The following is a 19025-nucleotide window of genomic DNA, read 5'->3' on the forward strand; positions in this document are numbered from 1 at the left end:
AGCACCTGCGATCACTTTGGCTTAAAATATATTTATAGGAGAAAAGATTTTAAAAATTCGGGTTTAGAAACCTTATTTTTCTATTATTAATTTTTAGTGTTACGTTTGCTAAAGTATACGAGCAAGCAGAAGGCAGATATGACTGAGCAGAATAAATGCAGAATTCTATTAAGCCTGATTTTTTTTTTAGAACCCTCCTCGGTACAAGACACACAAGTGGGCAAGTTGCTCTTTGCCCGTCTCTTTTTAATCCCTTTTCAAACTCAGGTGGAAAATATACCAATATATTTGTTTTCCCAGTAATCCCTCTCCAAGGCTAGCAACTCTTTAACAAACTAGGAGGAACTTTCTGGTGCTTGTTCATCCATTGAGGGCAGAACCTCTGCTCCTGTACTGTAAAGTTCTATGATTCTAAATCTATCCTTCAGGACACCATCAATCTACAGGCCATGACACACAGGGACTTGGGCTATATTTTTAATGTGTTAATATATTTTGTAACCATATGTTTCCTGCTACCGTAGTTACATGTGCTGTGTGCTATGTGTGACTCTTGGTACTGTGTACCTTGGCCCAGGAGGAACACTGTTTCACTTGGCTCTATTCTGGTGCATTGTTGAATGACAATTAAACTTGACCTTGCCATGCCATGGAATTTCTATGGTCCATTATCACTGTATTAGGGTAGCATAGCAGTTTGCACGGCACTATTGCAGCAGGGGGCGTCCGAATTCGGAGCTCAATTCTGGCACCATCTGTAAGGAGCTTGCACATTCTCCCCGTGACCGAGTGGGTTTCTTCCCTCATTCTAAAGGCACTCTGTGAATGAAGTCACCGGAGAAAATTGCTGGTAGATATGAAGCAGCTTCTTTATTCAACAGAACAAGATATAGCAGGCAGCACATTGATGCCCTTTCAGTTGAAGATCTCACTGGCCCAAAGTGGGGCTTGATATTTTATGTGCTAAACATCAAAGGACAATTCTATATTTACAATGCTTCTTTGAAACTACACACCTCCTGATACGTACCCACACCACGGACATCTAAATGAATTTTAGTCAGCATTGTCTGGTCTGTGATTCATGGCTTTTAGGAATCTATTAGTCATTTAAATTAAATCCACAATTTCCATTCAGATTTGAAGACTGGTGGCTGAGAAGTCATTTGCTAAATATAAATGTGTGCTAAACCCAAAAGTCATTCTAAAACCGTTTAGTAGGTTAATTAGTTATTGCAAATTGTCCTGTGACTAGGCTAGTGTTAAATCAGTGGGCTGGTGGACGGTGGGGGGCCTGTTCCGCGCTGTATTTCTAAATAAATAAATACCTTGAGAATATTTTACTGCAGTACTACTTCAGGCTGTAGAAGTGTAGAAGAAGGGGGCAGGAAGGGTCCCCTCGAGCCATTCAGTAATATTATGGCTCACTTTTTCTCTCAGTGCCTTACTCCTGCACACTCCCATTTCCCTAATTAAGATTCAATTCAAGATTAAAGATTGTTTATTGTCATTCTTCAGTGCATGAGTGTAAAGGAGAACAAAATGATTGTTACTCCGGATCTGATGCAGCGTAACAAACACAATAAATGCAAATATAAAAGCACCCTATAAAACACAACGTACAAGTGACTGTTGAGTGTGGACACACAAGGTTGGCTTATATACATAGATTGATTGTATGTACATAAAGTGACGCTAGATGCAGGAGTGTCTGTACGTAAGGTGTCTCAGACAGGAGGCGATAAAGTGCCAAAGTGACTCTTGGCAAGAGGAACTCTTCTAGGTAGCGTCAGGACGTGTGACAACCGAATAAAACAGTGACTGTATCAGTGTAGGTGAGAGGTGTGGGGTGTGAGTGCATGGGGGGGGGTGGTGGTGAAGGGTGCTGAGGGGCTGTGGAGAGGAATGGCTGATGTGGATGTAATGATGGTGGCTGATGGTGGGGTGGGTTAATGGGCAGACATGTTGATTAGTCTGACTGCTTGGGGGAAGTGACTGTTACTGAGTCTAGGTTTCACACTGTGTACAAAGCTCTGCTGCCGCTTTTGACTAACTTTATTTCTTATCGCCCAATCCAGTCGTTAATCAGTGCGCGCAGGATAACGGAGGCTGTTCGGAATTTGCCAAATGCTCCCAAACTGGCGTAAATGTCACCTGCAAATGTCAAAGAGACTACTCTGGCGATGGCTACGTGTGCGACCCGATAGATCTGTGTGCGGATGGGTACAACGGAGGCTGCCATGAACATGCAATCTGTACAGTGACAGGCGCGGTAAGCATAGAGTGACTCAGAGAAATTTAGTAACAAGTTTAACTGCTATATTCATAAACGTGAATGTTTAAATAGTCACACATAGCAAACAAAAAGCCAATCAATAAATCTTCTGGTGAACCTTGACCCAGGCATGGATTGAATTGGTTTATTATTGTCACAGATAGCGAAATAAAGAGAAAAGGATTTTTTGTTGGTGCCATCCAGGGAGATCATTCCATACGTCATTACATAGAACTAGAGGTCTTAGGTTAAGGGTGAAAGGTGAAATATTTAAGAGTAACTTGAGTCTGGAATGAGCTGCTGGTGAATATGATGGATGCAGATTTGTTATCAACATTTAGGGGAAGTTACTTAAAGTTGTTATTGCCAGGGCTGGTAATGGGGACAAGCTCCCACTACCTATTAAGTGCTCCCAATGGCGTGCACCTCAAATAGTCTCTGACAACCAAGACCAGCTCCTGACCTTCACATAAGACCATAAGACAAAGGAGCCGAAGCCGGCCGTTCGGCCCATCGAGTCTGCCCCACCATTCTATCATGAGCTGATCCAATCTCCCATTTGGCTTAGCTACTAAGCCCGGCAGAACCATTTCTACTGACAGGAGAAGTGACAAAGGCAGGTTACTGGTGCTTTAAAACCAGTGGCTTCGGGCAGATGGAGCTCATCAGCCGTGGTTGGCAGCTCATCCAGGAGAAGGAAAACTCTGATCTCAAACCTCCGCTACCTTGCAGCTATACCCACTCATGGGGAAGGCTTCGAGAGTAAACCCTGAGCAAAAAATCTGGGGCTGGAGTCCGTAAGGCAGTCCTACATTGAGTTCAATGCTGACTGGCAGCTCCTGTAATGCTTCTGGTGCCAAACTGTATCGGTCTCCTCAGGTGTGTGGAGAGGAGGAGTTTGCTACATGGGCAACAGCTTGCTCTCCATATCATACTGCTCAGGCTTGCATATCTGGACAGATAGGACCCAATATCCATGGTCAACCCTGACAAACAGAGGACTCAACTCTCAATGGATAAGTACATGGATGGGGGGGTGGGGGTAATGGAGGGCTATGTTCCAGGTGCAGATAGATGAAACTGGACAGAAAAACTGGTTCGCATCGATTAGATGGGCCAAAGATCCAGTTTCTAAGCTGTAGTGGTCTATGATTCTATAAGGTAGTGAAAGAATACAGAGTGAAGAACATAAACCCAGTTGCTGTTTTATTAGGTACACCTGTACACCTGCTCATTAATGCAAGTATCTAATCAGCCAATCATGTGGCAGCAACTCAAAGCATAAAAGCACGAAGACATGGTCAAGAGGTTCAATTGTTGTTCAAACTAAACATTAGAATGGGGAAGAAATGAGATCTAAGTGACTTTGACAGTGGAAAGTTTGTTGGTGCCAGATGGGGTGGTTTGAGTATCTTAGAAACTGGTGATCTTCTGGGAATTTCATTCACAAGTCTCTAGAACTTACAGAGAATGGTGTGAAAAACATCGAGTGAGCAGCAGTTCTGTGAGTGAAAACACCTTGTTAATGAAAGGGGTCAGAGGAGAATGGCCAGACTGTTTCATGCCGCAAGGAAGGCGACAGCAACTCAAATAACCACATGTTGCAACAGTGGTGTGCAGAAGAGCACCTCTGAATGCCGACCCTTGAAGTAGGTGGGCTACAGCAGCAGAAGGCCATGAACAGTCACACAGTGGCCACTCTATCAGGTACAAGAGGTAACTAGTAAAGTGGCCTCTGAGGGTAGTGTTGCAATTGCAGGGAAAGTACAATGCAGGCAGATAAATAAAGTGCAAGGGTCATGAGGAGGTAGGCAAAGAGATCGAGAGTTCAACTTTAGTGTATGAGGGGCACTCAAGGGCCTGTTGGTAGTGAGAGAGAAGCTGTCCTTGAGCCTTGTGGTACGTATTCCCAAGCTTTGTATCCTTTACCTGGTGGATAGGGGGAGGAGAGAGGACGACCAGGCTGGGAGGAATCATTCATCATGTTGGCTGCTTTCCCGTGGCAGCAGGATATTCAGACGTAGTCAACAGAGGGGAGCAGCGTTACGCAATGGTCTGGTTGAGTTCACAATTCTCTGCATCTTGCAGACCAGGACTGCTTAACGCAGCTGTAATTCATGTCAAAAAGTAAATTTTTGCTGTAGCGTGCTTTGTGATAACCTAAGGCTGCTTCTTAACCCAACTGGTCAATGTGTCTATTAGGTTCTACTCAAGATATTTTCAGCCATATATCCCTCTCTGTATAGGCTTCATTTCTCATTCCCTGTTCTCCTCGATCGGAAAGAGACAATCCTTTCCTTTCACATTCTCCATTGGATTTAGAGTCATAGAGTCCTACAGCACAGAAAGAGGCCCTTCGGCCCAGCTGGTCCTTGTTGACCAAGGGGTCCATCTCAGCTAGTCCCATTTGTCTGAATTTGACCTATAAACCTTCCCTATCCATGTGCCTGTCCAAGTGTCTTTTAAGCAATGTAATTGTACCTGTATCGGCCACTTCCTCTGGCAGCTCATTCCATATGCACACTACCCTTTGTAGGAAAGGTTTGCATCTTAGGATTCCAATGGATAGGAGGGGTTTAGAAAGATACAGGCCAAACACTGGCAATGGGGACTAGTTTGGTGGACACCATGGTCAGAACGGGCAAGTTGGGCCTTTTTGCATGTTGCATTACTCAATGACTATGTTAAATCTTAATCCTTGCACCTTAAACCTGTGCACTCTATTTATTTTAAACTATCCTGTAGTTATACTAATGCTGATCCCAATAACCAGAAGGATTTCTACATCCACTCTTTTCAAACACTTAAAAATTTGAAGACCTCTTTTTTGAACTCCTTGACAAAATAGCTGTACTGTTCAGTCTAATCACAAAGTTACAAGTCCTTTAATTGCAACTCCCGTTAAGCTTCATAGGGTAAGCATTTAAACTGGTTACTTGGTTTAGTATTGTCACATGTACCAAGTGAAAAATTTGTCTTGCTTACCGTCCAATCAGATCAATTCATTACAATGGTGCATTGAGGTAAAACAAGGTAAAACGATAAAAGAATGCAGAATAAACTATTACAATACAGACACAGAATAGTGCAAGTAGACAGTATGATGCAAGGCCAGAAGGAGGTGGAACGTGAAGTCAAGAATCCATCTTATCGAATGATAGAAACATTCAGTAGTCTAAAAACAGTGAGATAGCTCTGTCCTTCAGCCTGGTGGTACATGCTTTTGGGCTTTTGTATTGTCTGCAGGATGGGAAGGGGGAGAAGCGAGAATGCCCCGGGTGTATGAAGTCTTTGATTATGCTGGCTGCTTTACTGAGGCATAGAACATGAAACATGAAACATAGAACATTACTTGGGCCCACGATGTGGTGCTGGCCTTTTAACCTTTCTCCAAGATCAGTCTACCCTTCTTACCACAGAGTCCTCCATTTTGCTTTCATCCATGTGTCTATCTAAGAATCTCTAAAGTGTCCCAAAATGTCTCCAGATGAGAAGATAAGGATCCATTTGCAGAGTGGGATTGGGGCCCAAGTTTTGTTGATTATTACTGAGGGGGTGACGATGTTGAATGCTGAGCTGTAATAAATAAACAGCAGCCTGACACAGGGATTGCTATTGTCCAGTTGATCCAAAGTTGAGTGGAAAGCCGATGCGATTGCAAGTGGAAAGAAAGCCAGTGAGACTGCAAGAAGGGTGGACAAAGTACCTGGAGGGAAAACAAGTTTCCGTGAAGTGCTGAACAGTGTCCACAACTCTCTGCCATTTCTTGCAAATATGGTTTCTAATCAAAATCAACAGAGAATACTCTACACACGCCATCATTAACTGTTGGTTAACCTGATGCCCTTTTACAACAGAACAGACGCAAGTGTGCATGCAAAGATAACTACGTTGGGGATGGAACCAACTGCACAGTCAAAGAGGTCCTCGTTAATCGATGTCTCCAAGACAATGGAAAGTGTCACGCAAACGCCAAATGCACAGACCTTCATTTTGAGGGTAAGTGTTATCTGCATTTTAATATTTGTATTTAAAGATCCGAGAAACCAGCATTGGAGATATGCTATTTGGACTTTCAAGCCTGCCCCACTATTCAATATAATTAATGCTCAGCTCATCTCTTGTGAAAGTTCTCCATAACCCTTCAATCTTTCCAACCCTTCAATCTCATGAAAGAAGCTTAAAAAGAAAGAAGATTAGTTTTATTTGTCACATGTACATCAAAACATACAGTGAAATGCATCATTTTACGTCAATGACTAACACAGGTGAGGACTGTGCTGGGGAAGCCCGCAAGTGTCCGGTGCAAATGTAGCCCACCCACAACTGACTAACCCTAACCCATATGTTTTTGGTACGTGCAAGAAAACTGGAACACCCAAAGGAAACTCATGTGGTCGCAGGGAGAACATACAAACTCTTTACAGTCAGTGGTGGGAATTGAACCCTGATCTTCCAGCCACTGGTTCTGTAAAGCACTGTGCTAATCGCTACATTATTGTGCTGCCCCCAATGATTTAGTCTCCACAACCCTCCACAATGGAGACTACCCTCTGCCCGAAGAATTTCCTACAACACAAATTAACTTTAGAATTCCACACTAGAGACTGAAACTTAAATATCTAGTCTCACACCCCAGTGCAGTACAGAGTACTGGGAAGTTAGTTTAGCCACCTTTCAAATGAAATATTTATCCTAAGTTACCCACTTTCTAAGGAGAATAAAAGATGGAATATATTGAAGAGTTTTTTGAGGAATTAACAAAAGGACTCTAGATTCAATCTTTAACAGTGATGTGTGAAAGCATTACACGTCCATGTTAAAAGATAAGCGCAGTATCAGAAAATTCCTGTCACTGTCTGTAAGGAGTATGTACGTTCTCCCTGTGATCGCATGGGTTTCCTCCCACAGTCCAAAAATGTACCAATATGTAGGATAATTTGTCATTGTAAACTGTCCTGTGATTATATCGGGGGGGGGGGGGTGTATCTCAATAACTAAATAAATAAAATGTAACTTTGTTTATTGCATAATAAGAAGTAACAATCAAATTGTTATTCTGTTGTTATAAAATACCAGATAAGACTATAAAACTATCAGTTGTAGGAGCAGAATTATGCTATTCCACCCATCGAGTCAACAGTGTTAGAACAGTGGTGTGCAGAAGACCATCTCTGGGGGCACAACAGGCTGAATCTTGAAGTGGACGGGCTACAGCAGCAGAAGACCACAGACATATGCTCAGTGGCTACTTTATTAGGTAAACAAAGTGCAAAATAAAGTGGCCACTGAGTGTATGTTACCATATACTAACCTGAGATTTGTTTTCTTAAACCATAAGACATAGGAGCAGAATTAGGCCATTCAGCCCATCGAGTCTACTCAATTTATTATCCCTCTCAACCTCATTCTCCTGTTTCTTCCCATAACCTCTGAATCCATTACTGCTCAAAAACCTATCAGCCTCTGCTTTAAATGTACCGAATGACTTGGCCTCCAGAATTCCACAGATTCACCACCCTCTGACTAAAGAAATTCCTCCTCGTCTCTGTTCTGAGGGGACATTCTTCTAGTCTGAGGCTGTCCAATCTTGTGTTACCATGACAAACTTTGAGGTCACTGAAAGGCTCAATTTGTCCTGGATACTGTTTGAACCGTGTTTTTTCTCTTCGTTAGACAAAAAAGTGGGCGTTTTCCATCTACGATCCACAAAGGGACAATACAAGCTTAACTATACTCAAGCACGTGAACTATGCAGTGGACATGAAGCCGTGTTGGCTACGTACAATCAGCTATCCTACGCTCAACAGGTCTGTTGCCTCTTTCTGTGCATCCTCAAAGCAGATTGGTTTTTGTTCTTTCATGGGGAGTAGGCATTAATGGTAAGGCATTTATTTCCCATCCCTAACTGCCCCCTAGAAGGTGATGGTAACCCATCTTCTTGAACTACAGTGGTCTTTCTGGTGACAATGGTTCCAGAGTATTGTTGGGTACAGAGATCCAGGATTTAGACCAAGATATGATGAAGGAATGGGATATATTTCCAGATCAGGATGGTGTGCAATGTGGATGGGAACCTGCAGGTTGTGGTGTTTCCCTGCACTACATCCTTCTTGCCTATAGAGGTCGCAGGTTTTGAAGGTCTTGTAGGAGGAATTACACATTCATCACTAGAGAGAGGTCATTGGTAATTGGTTTGCTGTTGTCCTGTGTACTGAGATATAGTGAAAAACTTTAACAGGTAGTCTATGCAGATCATTTCACAATAACAGTACATTAAGGTTGTACAGGGGTCAAGCAAAACCAGAATGTTACAGTTCCAGAGAATGTGCAGTGCAAGTAGACAATAAGGCACAAGGCCATGATGAGGTAGACTTGAGGTCGAGATTTCCCCTTATCATCTAAGAGAGAAGTCTGATGACAGTGGGATAGAAGCTGACCTTGAGCCTGGTGATGAGCAGAATGGGAGACTCTTCTGTGTTATCTAGGACCTTTCCTGTGTTAATGGAGGACCTTTCTTGTGTTGATGGAGGACCTTTCCTGTGTTATCTAGGACCTTTCCTGTGTTAATGGAGGACCTTTCCTGTGTTATCGAACCCCTTCCCTGTGTTGCAAGTGCCCAGACAGAATGAAGTTGTTTCTCTCCAGTTTATGCTCAGTCTCACTAATGCAGAACCACAGGCAGGCAGTCTGATTCCATGGCATTTTCATCCAAAGTGGTTGTGCTGTCCGCGAACCTCTCCTGCTTCTCCACAACTCCTTCTTGTTTTGCTTTCATCTGTACATACCTAGCTGTGCCCTAAACCAATGTAAATTGCCTTATCCATGCCTTGGTAGCTATAATATGCAATAATTTTGCATTGAGCATGTTTTGTATTAAACTGGACCAGTTTCAACAAACATGTAGAATAATCTACTCACTAAACACTGGAAGAGCCCTGTGAGTCAGGAAGCATCCGCGGAGGGAAATGGACAGACAACGTTTTGAGTTGAGGCCCTTCCTTTGAACAGGATCCCTCCACAGTTTTGTGTGTTGGTCATTCAAAACGTTTGATGAAACACTGCAGAACTCAGTGGGTTCGGCAGCATTGTGGAGGTAATTGGACAGTAAGCGTTTTAGGCCGAGACCCATCATCTGGACTGGACTCCTCCAGCGTTTTGTGTGTTTCTCCAGACTCCAGCATCTTCAGGCTCTTGTGTTGAAAGACCTCCTGGTTCTGATTTCAGGCAGGATACCACATGTGTGCAGCAGGTTGGCTGAATGGACAGAGGGTATCTTATCCAACCAGTTACTCCAATCCGAAATGCGGTGAGGGTCACGTGGGCATTGTGGACTATGGCCCCCGGGTTAACACCAGTGAAAAATGGGATGTCTTCTGCTACAGAATGAAGGGTAAGAACAATCTTACTCCATACCATGGAGACCTTTTCTGTTGGGGGGAGAAGTTTAAAGGTGAGGAGCACCAGTGATCAAAGTTCAGTTCCTGCTGCTTTCTGTGAGGAATTTGTATATTCTCCCCGTGAGGAGTTTGTATATTCTCCCCGTGAGGAGTTTGTATATTCTCCCCGTGAATGCGTGAGTTTACTCCGGGCACTCCCATTTCCTCCCACAATCCAAAGACCATAAGACATAGGAGCAGAATTAGGTCATTCCGCCCATCGAGTCTGCTTTGCCATTTCACCCTGGCTGATCCATTTTTCTCTCAACCCCATTCTCCTGCCTTCTCCTGGTAACCTTTCACACCCTGACTAATTAAGAACCTATCAACCTTGGCTTTAATTATACTCAATGACTTGGCCTCCCCAGCCCCCTGTGGCAAAAAATTCCACAGAATCACCACTCACTGGCTAAAGAAATTCTTCCTCATCTCCATTCTAAATGGACATCTCTCTATTCTGAGGCTGTTCCCTCTGATCCTAGGCTCCTGCACTATAGGAATATCCTCTCAAATCCACTCTATGTAGGCCTTTCAACATTTGATAGGTTTCATTGAGATACCCCTTCTAAATTCCAGCCCAGAGCTATTAATTGCTCGTCATAAGATAACCCTTTCATTCCCAGAATCATTCCAGGAACCTCCTCTCCAATATCAGCACATCCTTTCTTAAATCTTAAACACAGAGTATTGTGAACAGTTTTGGGCCCCAAGTAAGGCCTCACCAGTGCCTTATAAAGCATTACGTCCTTAGATGTATGGGTTAGGGTTAGTAAGTTGCGGGCACACTGGAAGCATGATGACACTTGTGGGCTGCCCCCAGTACATCCTCAGATTGTGTTAGTTGTTGACACAAGCGACACATTTCACTCTAATGTGATGATGTACATGTGACAAATAAAGCTCATTTTAAAAAATATTTAAAAAGTTAAACAATAGTAAAAAACATTTAAAATGTTTAAAAATCTGATTAAATAAACAATTAATTAGATAATTACACAACGCGTTTCACTTTATGTGTCAATATACACTTCGTACATGTGACAAATAAACCTAATCATTAATCTTTCTATAAAAGCCCTTGTTTTCAACACAGATAGTGGTAGATGTCTGGTACGGATTACCAGAGGGTGTGGTGGAAGCAGGCAGTTTGGTGGAGACTAAGAAGCTTTTGGATAGACACGTGAATATAAAGGGAATGAACGGATAACGATGACAGACAGGAAAGGGACATTTTGTGTAAAGTAGAATCCTGTTTGGCCTGTCCGGTTGCTGAGCTCATCTATGTTCTACGTAATGGTCAATAGTTACTCATTCAAGTGTTGCTCGTGTTTCTGTACAGATGTTGAGTGTACCTGTAAGGAGGATTACGTGGGCGATGGATATTCATGTAACGGAAACATGTTACAAGTTCTAACCAGCGTCGACAAGTTCTCCTCCTTCCTGACAGTGAGTAGATACGTTCTAGTCATTGCATGTCACAACAGGCCGGTTATTTTTTGTTTGTTTATTTATTTAGAGATACAGCACGGAACAGACCCTTCCAGACCAATGAGCCGCGTCGCCCAGCAACCCACCAACCTAACCTTAGCCTATTTACAGGACAATTTACAAGGACCATAAGACATAGGCAGAATTAGGCCATCTGGCCCATTGAGTCTGCTCCGCCATTCAATCATGACTGATCCTTCCCTCCCCTCCTCAGCCCCACTCCACAGCCTTCTCCCCATAACCATTAATACCATGTCCGATCAAGGACCTGTCAAGCTCTGCCTTAAATACACTCAACGACCTACTAACCAGTATGTCTTTGGACTGTGGGAGGAAATCAGAGCACCTGGAGGAAACCCACACACTTCATGAGGAGAACATACAAACTTCTTACAGATGACGCGAAAACTTAACTCTGAACCCTAGAATTCTCTTCATATAGAGAAATCCCACACCCAATTCACCAAAAGTTATATTAAAAAAAATTAAGGGAATTCACACATCTCTCCACTACAACAAAGTGACAATCCTCAGAGAATATGCCATCCCGAGTTTAGCCATCTGGTGCTTAGCGCCTGGTAGGGTCACCCATGGCATAAGGTGAAGGGGGAGGTTCCAGCCAGAAAGCGATCCAACCAAGAACTCGACGGTGGAGTTGGCAGAAGATGATGACACATCACAACAACAGTGAAGATGGAAGAAGGCTGCAGCAGTGAAGGGTCACCAGTCATCTTGCATTTTATGCTACTGGACCCTGACCCTGATCTGTCAAGGACCGTGTGGTGGCTGCTCGTGTGTTAAACAAAGTCACATATAGGCAGTCTCCTTTTAATATATCCTGGATCGGCCTCTACACCTCTACAGGCATCTAAAGATCCACCATAGACACCCCTTAGGAGAACATCATCCTTGACTTGAGTGATTACACTGTCCTACTGAATTTTTATGTATATGTAACTCACGCTTTGGCTAGTGGCTTAATGTTGGGAATGATAGCCCCGCCCCAGGCCTGGCCAAACTTAAGAAATCTCATTTGGCTAAATGCTGCGCCATATGTCCCCTGTTACAAATCAGTACCACGAAATATCAAACAGTACACAATATGCGATTAAATGATTGAGCTTTATAATTCTTAATTTGACTACATAGTTAGTAAAGAAACAAAAAAACAAAAAGGGCCCATTCTCATGAAACTCAAACATTGAAGCTCACTAATAGGCCGTTCATCCACCATCGACCTCCTGCAACTGGCGCTGACCTTCGGACCCTCGCTCCAAGTCCACACTGTCCAGCGGTCTACCAACTCTGTCCATTTGCGTCTACTCTCCTCATCTCTCCCTGGCAAAAAGACTATGAATTTCTGGCTCCCAGACACACAAGAAAGAACAATGTCCCACTCATTGGCTGACATACCCCGTTATCTCTAGTCCTAACCCAAGCATTGCTGCTACAGAGAAACCATTACCTTAGCAGTGGAACATTACAGAAAAGCCATTACATTAGCAGTGAAACTTTACAGCATTTTACATATACATATATATATATATAAAACAAAATTGTGTTATAGATCTATATAAATCACATAATTTTGGATTGTTGAAAAATGATAAAGCAATCTTTATACATCCGCAAGTTATTTTATGTCTTGTAGTCTACAATCTGACAGCATGGACACTGAATTCTCCAACTTCAGTTAAACTTCTTCCCTTTGCTCTTTCTTCCTGATCCACTCATTTCCTCACACCTAGTTTCTGTCCCCTCCTCCATTCATTCAATCTGCCTGTCAACCCCTTACTCCCCCCACTGGCTCCTCTCTCCACCTCCCCATCTCCCTATCAATCTGCACCATCTGCAGCCCTTTGCAGCCTCCACCTCCCAGCCCCGTCTCTATTTCCACTCTTCCCTCCTCCAGGAGAGCAAATGCAATCTCCAGCATTCATTTTGAGAGAATTAGAATATAAAAGCAAGAATGTAATGCTGACGCTTTATAAGGCGTTGGTCGGACCTCACTGGGTGTACTGTGAGCGCTAGTTCACAGACATCATGGCCAGATATATCAGAGCCACATCAGCTGTCATTGGCTCCTTGATGGAGGCAGTGACTCACAGTTACTCACAGTGGGGCATCGTTAAGAACACAACATTGCTTGGTGAGTGCAGATACAGAGAAGGGTTGACTGTACCTCTTCCTAGAGATGCTGCCTGGCTTGCTGCATTAACCAGCAACTTTGATGTGTGTTGCTTGAATTTCCAGCATCTGCAGATTTCCTTGTGTTTGAGCTAATTTCATGCACTGAGTACTTAACAACACCCATGTATAAAACAAGTTAATCTTTCCAAGGGGAATAGGATAAGTCCTTTACAGTGGAAAAGAATCAAGAATCAGGTTTATTATCACTGACAAATGATGGGAAGTTTATTGTTTGCATGGATGTATTTGACACCCAACCCTGTAGGGAACATTGATACCCTATTTCATGAGTTATTCAATGCATACCCCAAACTAGGTGTGACAAAATAGAATACCAAATGTACAGTAAATAGGTAAAATTTCTTGAAGTACATATGTTCTACAATTTATCCCATTTATTAATCCAAAATATTTAAATATTTAATTAAATTTGTATTTTTGATGTCCTTGAATCAGTGAAGCAGTGTCCTTAAAACGACTGTTGGAACTGTAGGGTATTAGTGAATACTTGGTAATGGTGTATTGACATTCAGAGGAGTTGATAAAAGTCAAGATCCAGTTTTACTTTGATCAAAGTGGATTCCACTTCACTGAGACACTTTGGGACCAGTACATTTTGGCTTAAGTAAGCCGCTGTCCTAATTAGTTGAAGTTTCATGGAAATAGTTAAAAAAGGTATGAAAAAGACAAAAGACCATTTAACAGAGTTACAAATTATATATTTAAATGAAACTCAGAACAAATTGGAATACTTCTACAGTACTATAAAACTGTGTATTATTTCCAAAATCAGTGCAGTCACCTAGTGCAGATAATGCACTACCTTCATACAATGCTTTTGATGACCTGTATCCTCTAAATCTTCATTTTTATTGTAACATTCAAGATGATTGATGATATCTTCAAATTCTTTGTAGTTTCTAACTTGGTGAAGTAGTAAATCATTTCATTTTCACTCCTGGCCATTTCTGACATTTGCAGGCCTCAATGCTTGAAACCACGGTGAGCAAAACAATTCTAAATTGTCGTACTTCTTATTTCTCACCAACTATCTGTAACATAAGTCATTGTTTTTGACTACAAACACATGAAACTAGCGCTATTTAAAAGCTACACACATCAAAGTTGCTGGTGAATGGAGCAGGCCAGGCAGCATCTCTAGGAAGAGGTACAGTCGACATTTCAGGCTGAGACCGAGTCCTGACGAAGGGTCTCGGCCTGAGACATCGACTGTACCTCTTCCTAGAGATGCTGCCTGGCCTGCTGCATTCACCAGCAACTTTGATGTGTGTTGCTTGAATTTCCAGCATCTGCAGAATTCCTCGTGTTTGCTATTTAAAAGCTGTCCACATTCAGCACATTGTGGTGTCTAATGGCCACACGAGTGCTCATGACTGTTGCTAATTAGAAGCTGTTCTGCAACAGTCTCCTGTCCCAATTAAGCAGCATAATGTCCCAAGTAAAAGAAGGGAATCATAGAACATAGAACATAGAAATCTAAACCACATTACAGGCCCTTCAGCCCACAATGTTGTGCTGACCATATAACCTACTCTAGAAACTGCCTAGAGTTTCCCTAGCACATGTTTTTCTAAGCTCCATGTACCTATCTAAGAGTCTCTTAAAAGACCCTATTGTATCCACTTCCACCACAGTCGTCGGCAGTGCATTCCACACACCCACCACTCTCTGTGTGAAAACTTACCCCTGACATCCCCTTAGTACCTGTTTCCAAGCACCTTAAAACTATGCCCCCTCGTGTTAGCCATTTCAGCGCTGGGAAAAAGCTCCTGGCTATCCACACGATCAATCCCCCTCATCATCTTATATACCTCTGTCAGGTCACCTCTCATCCTCCATCACTCCAAGCAGAAAAGGCCAAGTTCATTTGACCTGTTCTCATTAGGTACATCCTCCAATCCAGGCAACATCCTTGTAAATCTCCCCTGCGCTGTCTCTATAGTATCCACATCCTTCCTGTAGTGAGGTGACCAGAACTGAACATAGTGGGGTCTGACCAAGGTCTTATATAGCTGTAACATTACCTCACGGCTCTTGAACTCAAACCCACAATGATGATTACCAACACTCCATACGCCTTCTTAACAGCACTGTCAGACTGCACAGCAGCTTTGAGTGTCCTATGGACACGGACTCCAAGATCTCTCAGGTCCTCCACACTGCCAAGAGTCCTGACCATTTTCTCGACTAGTTTTAGTTCTTTAAGAGTTGTGTCAAATAAGTGGCTGCCCTGATTAACCGACGACACAATTAACCAGAGTCCACTGTAATATGTATGCACGGTGCTGTGAAAAACTTACTTGCAGCAGCATCACAGTTATATGGAATCAGACAAGCAGCATTCACAAGAAAAACATGAACAGAAATGATAAATTATTGATAGAAAATCTGATAAGATTTGGAAGTGTGGCTGAAATATTGATTTTTTTCTCTGTCTGTTTCCAGCAAATTCTCAATTACGCAAACACCACATTGAATGGTAGACAGTTTGTGGAAGTTCTCACTGATCGATCTGTCAAAGGCACCCTGTTTGTTCCAGTCAACTCTGGATTCTATAGAAATACGGTAGGAATTCAAAGTGCTTTCAGAACAAATTAAAATGAACTAAGAGGGGCTAACTAAGAACCAAGGGACACACTCCTACTTATGAAAAATATTAGTAATGGGGATAGAACATTCAGCCTCCTGAAGCTGTTTAGCAATTTAGTAAAATTATGTGAATCACAGTAATCTGAGCAATTTTGGGCCATTTATCTAAGAAAGGATGTGCTGGCATTGGAGAGGGTTCAGAGGAGGTTCACAAGAATGATTCCAGGAATGAAAGGGTTTATAGCTGAGGAATATTTGATGGCTCTGGGCCTGTGTTTCTGGAGTTTGGAAGAATGAAAGGGGATCTCATTGAAACCTTTTGAATAGTGAAAGGCCTCAATAGAGTTGATGTGGAGAGGATATTTCCTACGGTGGGGTAGTCTAGGACCAGAGGGCACAGCCTAAGAATAGAAGGGCTCTTGAAAACAAAGAGGAGGAAGACTTTCTTTAGGCAGATATTGATGACTCCATGGAATCCATTGCCATAGACAGTTGTAGAGGCCAAGTCATTGGGTATATTTAAGCAGAGGGTGGCAGGTTCATACTTAATAAGGGTGTCAAAGGTTATGGGGAGAAGACAGGGGAATGGGGTTGAGGGAAAATAAATCTGCCATGATGGAATGGTGGAGTAGACTTGATGGGCTGAAAGGCCTAATTCTGATCCTATGTCTTATGGTCTATGATCTAATTGTAACTTCAACCATTCCTTACTTTCTATCGAACCTTTCTTACTAAGAATGTACAGTCCACACAGCAGAAACGCAATCACGGGCTGACTTCCCACTCGATGTCTGTAGCCCTGCAGCAGCTGGCAAGTCCATTCTGCCCGTCTCTGGAACTCTTGTCGTATGTAATGGCTGTACATAAATCGGGCAGTTGGAACCTAGGGAGGCCCTGTATGTAATCCTGCTTCTCTGTCCTTAGAGGAAGAACGTTTTAGAGACTCTGCTAAGAGGGAAGAAAATTCTCTCATCACAATCCTCACTGTTTTGAACAGTGATCACTAATTCTAGATTCTCCGTCATCATCCTGTCCACATCCACAGGTAATCTAACTTTTGGAAGCAACACACACAAAATGCTGGAGGAACTCAGCAGGCCATGTAACATCTTTTTATAGGCATCCATTAGTCTCGTGAGACCATGGATTTGCACCTTGGGAAGTTTCCAGGGCGCAGGCCTGGGCAAGGTTGTACAGAAGACCAGCAGTTGCCCATGCTGCAAGTCCCCCCTCTCCATGGCACCGATGTTGTCCAAGGGAAGGGCATTAGGACCCATACAACTTGGCAGCGGTGTCGTCGCAGAGCAATGTGTGGTTAAGTGCCTTGCTCAAGGACACAACACGCTGCCTCAACCAAGGATCGAACTAGCGACCTTCAAGTCACTAGACGAATGCCTTAACCACTTGGCCATGCACCAACATTCATGTAGCATCTAGGGGAAAGAGTTTTGGGCCAAGCCCCTTCAACAGGACTGGAAAGGAAGGGAGGAAGAGGAGAGAAGTCAGCGTAAGAAGGTGGGGGGAGGGGAGGAAGAAGTACAAGGTGGTAGGTGATAAGTAAAACCGGGAGAGGGGGAGGCGTGAGGTATAAAGCCGAGAAGTTGATTGGTGAAAGAGGTAAAGGGCTGGAGAAGGGGGAATCTGATAGGAGAGGACAAGACCAAGGAAGAAAGGGAAGGGGGAGGAGCACCAGAGGGAGACGATGGACAGGTAAGGCGATGAGGTGAAAGAGGGAAACAGGATTGGGGAATGGTGGGGGGGGGGTGCAATTACTGGAAGTTCGAGAAATTGGTGTTCATGCCATCAGGTTGGAGGTTACACAGACAGAATATAAGGTATTGCTCCTCCATCCTGAGTGTGGCCTCATTGCGGCATGGTCCGGCATGTTGGAATGGGAATGGGAAGTAGAATTGAAATAGGTGGACACCACCAGGAAATCCCGCTTTTTGTTGCGGACGGATCGAAGGTGCCTGGTGAGGCAGTCTCCTGATCTACATTGGGTCTCACCGATATACAGGAGGCCACACCAGGAGTACCAAGTCCAGTAAATGACCCCGAAAGACATCGAGAACTTGGGGACAGTATTACATGCTGGTATTTATGTGACAATAATAATTTATAAACCAATTTTCCAAATTTACCAATTTATTGGTTTCAAGGTTCTTGCAATAGAATTACTATATATCCCAACTACTTGTGACCACCTGACAACACCCTCCCAGTAAAATGATCAACAGGCTGTGGCATCTCATGTCAGGATATCCGGCTGGTTGACAGATGGGATACATTGACTAAGCACTAACAATGAATGTTTTTACTCGCAGACCCTGTCTGGTCGGGACATTGAGTATCACTTCACTGCTCACAGCAGTTACGTATACCACAAAATGCAAAATGGAACTGTCCTCCTGAGTAAGATCGGTCAGTCTCTGCTCATAACAGACACAGAAAGTAGTCTCCCTCCGAGTCCTGAGTTCACTCAGCAAGTCAGAAAGCAAGTCAACGACAGACCAATTGTTGCCTGGGACATAGTTGCCTCAAATGGTGTCATGCATGCTATCAACAAGCCTTTACAGTCACCTCCTGAACCTGTAAGTAATTATACAAGACATAAAATAAAGACCATAAAACCATTAGGCACAGGAGCAGCTTTTAAATAGCATTAGTTGCATGTGTTTGTATTCAAAAAGCAATGATTTTTGTTACTGATAGTTGGTGAGAAATAAGCAGCAAGACAATTCAGAATTGTTTTGCTCACTGCAGTTTCAAGTATTCAGGCTTGGAGATGCCAGAAATGGCCAGGAGTAAAAATCAAATGATTTCACTACTTCAACAAGTTAGGGGCTACAAAGAATTTGAAGGTATCAATAATCATCTTGAATGTTACAATGACAATGAAGATTTGGAGGATGCAACCTTTGATACCATTGTATGAAGGCAGTCGTTAACTGCATTGAGTGTCTATACTGATTTTGTCATTTACTGTCAATCAAAAGAACACAGCAGAACAATTTGGTTCTTGG

At 43.0% G+C, this 19025-nt stretch overlaps 1 protein-coding gene across 1 annotated transcript in view; it reads left to right on the forward strand.

Moving 5' to 3' along the window:
- stab2 (stabilin 2) overlaps positions 1-19025 on the forward strand; it is a 197289-nt gene that overhangs the window by 163838 nt on the left and 14426 nt on the right. The window contains exons 59-65 of the mRNA XM_072269443.1: positions 2079-2272; positions 6133-6274; positions 7952-8085; positions 9503-9668; positions 11054-11160; positions 15859-15978; positions 18327-18593. Of these exons, the coding sequence (XP_072125544.1) occupies positions 2079-2272; positions 6133-6274; positions 7952-8085; positions 9503-9668; positions 11054-11160; positions 15859-15978; positions 18327-18593 (1130 nt within the window). The remainder of the gene's footprint in view (positions 1-2078; positions 2273-6132; positions 6275-7951; positions 8086-9502; positions 9669-11053; positions 11161-15858; positions 15979-18326; positions 18594-19025) is intronic.

This window comes from Mobula birostris, chromosome 9, assembly GCF_030028105.1.
Source record: "Mobula birostris isolate sMobBir1 chromosome 9, sMobBir1.hap1, whole genome shotgun sequence".
NCBI lineage: Eukaryota > Metazoa > Chordata > Chondrichthyes > Myliobatiformes > Myliobatidae > Mobula > Mobula birostris.